Below are 4,838 nucleotides of genomic sequence, written 5' to 3' on the forward strand. Positions count from 1 at the left end.
ACTCAGAAATCCGCCTGCCTCTGCCTCCCAAGTGCTGGGATTCAAGGTGTGCACCACCGCCGCCTGGCATCAGCAGGTCTTAATTCTAATGTGCATCTGAATTACAAGAGCTTACTAAAAAGTACAAGCTACAGTCCCAGCCCAAGCCGACTGGTGAGAAGCCTTGGAGGTAGTGACATGCAAGGCTTCCTCTGATCACCTAGCTGGATGTCACCCTCTTTCCTGACTCCTGTCTGCTTATTTATCTCTACCCTCTACCACAATATAAGTCCTAGGAGTAGAGGAATATCATCTGGTTTATTACTGCTAAGTCCCCAGGGCCAGCAGACAGCCTCACACACTGGCTCTCTGTGTACTTACTGTACACAGGAGGTAGGGATAAAAGGAGGCAAGCCCATCCTCCTGACAACACAGGTCTCTCCCACAGAGAGAGGAAGAAAACCCTGGGTTGTGCTCTGGCTGGCATATCTATCTGACCCCAGGCAAGTGAGTCACTTGAGCCTCTATGGGCCTCAGTGTCTCACTGGCCAAACAGACAAGCCCTGTGACCTTTCTGCTGTCATTGTTACTGTAAGGAACCTGGAGAACAGAGGCACCTCAATGTACTTTGAGGAAAAGACAGATCAAGGACAGGACAAACTTGCCTACCCTTGGTCACTCTACATCTCTTCCTGGATCCAGCAGAAACTGGACAGGATCAAATGCACATGGTTCTGAAGCCCAGGGCCAACAGACCAGAGTCTGGATCTTCTCATAGCCAGCCTCAACCATCCTTTTCCCTAAGAAGTTGGAACCTTGTCTTGTCACTCCACGTAGACAAGAAAGGAGACAGAACCATAAATTATTCCGTAACTCCTTAAGATAGGAGAGTTCTTAGAACCTAAAGTCTCCTTTCCCCTCACTTTGGCCTGAGAGGCCGCCTCCTGGCCAGCCTGGGGAAGCAGCAGCAGATTACTTGGAAGAAGGCAGCTCCTTACCCTCTCACTATGAAGCTGCAGCTGGCCTTGAATCTGCATTTGCCTCTCTGCCTCATGAGGCTAGGAGTAAAGGCATACACCACCAGCCTGACCCTACTTACTATAATAATTTTTCAACATAGATTCACATTTATTTTAAATTTATCTTGTATGTATGGGGGTTTTGGCTGGATGTCTGAGCACTATTTGCAAGAGTGTAGAAGACAGAAAAAGGCTTCGGATCCCCTTGGCCTAGAGTTACAAACAGTTCTGACTTAGAAAATGGGTGGTAGGAATCAAACCCAAGTCCTCTGGAGGAGCAGCCAGTGCTCTTAATTACTGGGCCATCTCTCCAGCCCTCATACTTATTTTTGAGATAGGGAAGCTAACCTAGACTGACTTTGAATTTTCTATGTAGCTTCACTTGAACCTATGATTATTTTAAAAAATTTTTTATTGCATGTGGATGAGTGTTTTGACTGTGTGTATGTTTGCATACCGCATGCATCCTAAGGCCTGTGGACCAGAAGGCAGCATCTATACGTAGTTTATGTGGTGCTAGGAACCAACCCACTGCCTTCTCCACGCTAGGCAAACATTCTACCAACTTAGCTAGATTTCCAGCCCTCATAGTTTATTTGGAAACTCAAAACATCTGCCAGGGATTTGTACCAAGTACAACCAATCCAAGTTATGAATTTCCTTCGGCTCAATCTGTTAGCCCTCCCTGCTAAGGAAGGTCACTGCTCTAAGGACAGGATTCTGCTGTCTCAATCTGTACACCCAAATAACCACTGTCTAAGAAGGTGGTCAATCACATCGAACATTTTTTCTTCTTCTTCTTCTTTTTTTTTTTTTTTTTTTTTTTTTTTTTTGGTTTTTTGAGACAGGGTTTCTCTGTATAGCCCTGGCTGTCCTGGCCTCGAACTCAGAAATCTGCCTGCCTCTGCCTCCCAAGTGCTGGGATTAAAGGCCTGCACCACCACCACCCAGCCACATCGAATGTTTTTAAACCCACAAATGTAAAAACTGTTGCCTTCTGTGGCTCAGCTCCCCTGCCCCCCCCCCAACTGTGGAGCAGTTTGCTAGCCAAGTCTTCCCTGTGTAACACTGGCATTACACAGCAAAGCTACAACTACCCCTAAGCCATCTCATTGTATATGTACATCTCCATGTCTGGGCATGGATATGTGGCCAAGGTGCAATATGGAGGTGAAGACACAGACTATGAAGCGGGGTCCTTCTTTGCCAGGGAGGTGGTAATGCACAGTCGTAACAGTAATGTATGAGTGTAACACACAAGACAACTTTGCAGAGCTGATCTAAAACAACTGTACCTTCCTCAGCTCTCTGCTCCTCTCCTGGCTTCTTCTGACGATAGCCAAGAGCTCTGCTGCTTTGCCCTGCCACATGAATATTTTGGAAACAGTACTTTTTGTAATAAAAATATAGGTTTCTATTGCAAAACCCACCTGTAATCCCAGCACCAAAGAGGCAGAAGTAGGAGGATCTCTGTGAGTTTGAGGCCAGCCTAGTTTGCACAGAAAATTCTAGGCGAGCCAGGTATACATAGTGAGACCCTGTCTCAAAAACAGCAAAGCAAAACAAAATAAAATAAAACAACAACCAAACCAGAAAAAAATCCAGTTTGCTTAATAATTAGTATAACTTAATTTTAAAAGAATGAAACTACACTTTCTGACATATTGGCCCCAATGGGTGCCTGCTGGGAACAGGACCTCTAAACAGCCAATGTGTCAGGAAGGCTGTGGGCCAAGGCCATTTTTCTGGCTAGAAGCAAGGTCGCCAGAGCACATGGTTCCTCTTAAGACTGAGGTTGGTTATGGCTGAGATGAAATTCAACTCTGCTTGGGCAAGAGATGTGTTTATGTGTATAAAGCGAAAACAGCACAGTTGACTCCTAGGAGCAAACTGAACAAAGCTAAAGAAATCTGGGGAAAGGTAACTCGGACCCATGGGAACGGTGTCCGGGGCCACAGCAAAGTCCAAAGCCACTTTCTTGCAAGGCCATTGGACACAGATTCCTCTCACAAACTTATTTGTTTGTTTGTTTTCTCAAGACTGGGTTTCTCTGGGTAGTCCTGTCTGTCCTGGAAGTACTTTGTAGAGCAGACTGGCCCAAAACTCAGAGATCTGCTTGCCTCTGCTCCCAAGTGCTAGGATCAAAGGCATGCACCACCACCACCTTGCTTTCCTCTTACAGGTTTAAACTAGCCAAACAGGATAAAAAAATAATAATAATAATAAAAGAAACAAAACAGAAAAACTTAAAAAACAAAAAGTGAAAAAAATTAAAATTAAGTCAGGTATGTTTTGGTGTATACCTATAAACTCAGCACATGGAAGTCAGAAGCAAGATCCAGAGTTTAAGGCCAGCCAAGTACACAAAGCCCCGTTGCAAAACAGCTAAGTAATGCTAGATTTAACAAATCCTCAGCTCTCAGAGCTGCTTCTGGAAGCAGGTTGGTGGGTGCAAAGGAGCTGTTCTCTGGAATAGAACATCTGCCCATGGACAGAGGGTGTTTTCTTGGGATCAGAGCCAGGTCCTACCCACAGCCGACCATTATACTCACAGCCTTAACTACCTTGTTCGGAAGTCCGGATTATGGGGATGAGTGTGGTGGCATGCACCTTTATTACTAGTACTCCAGAAACAGAGGATCTTTGTGAGTTCAAGGACAGCCTAGTGTACTTAGCAAGTTCCAAGACAACCAGAGCTAAGTAATGAAGGAACCCTATCTTTAAAAAAAAAAAGCCCTGATTATGTACTGGGCTTGTCACACAAATCATCTTTCTCTAGCCATCACCCTATATTTACTCTTCTTTCAAGTACCATTCATCACCAGAAACAATCTGATATGTTATATTGCTTTTAGCTGTCTGCCTATGACTCAGTACCTGGAAGGGTGCCTGGCCTAGGGTTACTGCTCAGTAATAAATGTGCTGAACAAAGAAAAATGAAGGCCCAGATCATACCTAGGTCAGAGGGAGCAATCTGGGTTAAGAATGGCACTCACAGCTTCACTGGGGTGGGGGCAGCAGGCATCCAGGTAGTGGGCGGGACTGGGCAGAGGGAAGTCGCAGGCTTCTGCACAGCTCCAGCAGCAGTCTTGGGTCTCTGAAGCACCTTGTTTCCTGCAAGGGGAGCTGCAGTCCGTGCAGCAGCCCTGGGCCTAGGAGATGACAACAAAGGCTCAGGGTGGGACAACTCTCCACTTTAATTTCTGGAGAGGGGCAAGACAAGGGTTAACCAGAGTCCAGGAGGAAGGTTCCCCTGCTCCCACGGGAAGGACAGCAGCTCTGACTAAATGACAAAGGTGTCTCAAGATAAAGGCCTGCAGGTGAGGGGGCCCACTAATCACCAGGTTCCTCTTCCCCGCACCAGGCTCCTCACCAGCAGACAGTGTCTAGTCAGCAGCACTAGGCCCAACAGTAGCAAATAGATTCCCACAGCGATGAAGACGATGGCAGGGGTGGGGAGCTGCAAGGAAGGGCTGATGGAAGCCGGGGCAGGGTTCCACGGGCCAGGGGTCTGGAGAAGTACAGAGGAAGCCGTGAAAAGGGGGCGGGATGCCAGGGGGGCCACGCAGAACCAGGTGAGAAGGCAACAGAGCAACACCCTGACTCACCATCCTGTCCCCTACACCCTCACTCATTATCAAGGGCCTGCCGTCATCACCATCACTTTAGAGTCATCTGGGAAATACTGCTCTTTGGAGAATACTTCTCTACACAGATTTTTGTGTCTGACTCCAGCATAACAACCTTCCCCTCCTTCGGCCCTCAGCCTTGGCCCCTCTTCCAATTTGCTTCTTTCCACACCAGCTGCCCTGGCATCTCCACTCCCGGACAACTGTTTAT

General features: G+C 47.0%; 1 protein-coding gene across 12 annotated transcripts in view; it reads right to left on the reverse strand.

The window, feature by feature from the left end:
* LOC116102976 (uncharaterized LOC112694756 homolog) overlaps window positions 1-4,838 on the reverse strand; it is an 8,484-nt gene that overhangs the window by 2,961 nt on the left and 685 nt on the right. For 8 of the 12 annotated variants that reach the window (XM_031388311.1, XM_031388307.1, XM_031388312.1 and 5 more), the window contains exons 3-5: window positions 4,372-4,509; window positions 3,995-4,150; window positions 2,294-2,359 (exon numbers count right to left, since the gene is read on the reverse strand). In XM_031388311.1, the coding sequence (XP_031244171.1) occupies window positions 2,294-2,359; window positions 3,995-4,150; window positions 4,372-4,509 (360 nt within the window). The remainder of the gene's footprint in view (window positions 1-2,293; window positions 2,360-3,994; window positions 4,151-4,371; window positions 4,510-4,838) is intronic. The other 4 variants (XM_031388317.1, XM_031388315.1, XM_031388314.1 and 1 more) reach the window with 2 other exon arrangements.

This window comes from Mastomys coucha, unplaced genomic scaffold (genome assembly GCF_008632895.1).
Source record: "Mastomys coucha isolate ucsf_1 unplaced genomic scaffold, UCSF_Mcou_1 pScaffold21, whole genome shotgun sequence".
NCBI classification, from domain to species: Eukaryota; Metazoa; Chordata; class Mammalia; order Rodentia; family Muridae; genus Mastomys; species Mastomys coucha.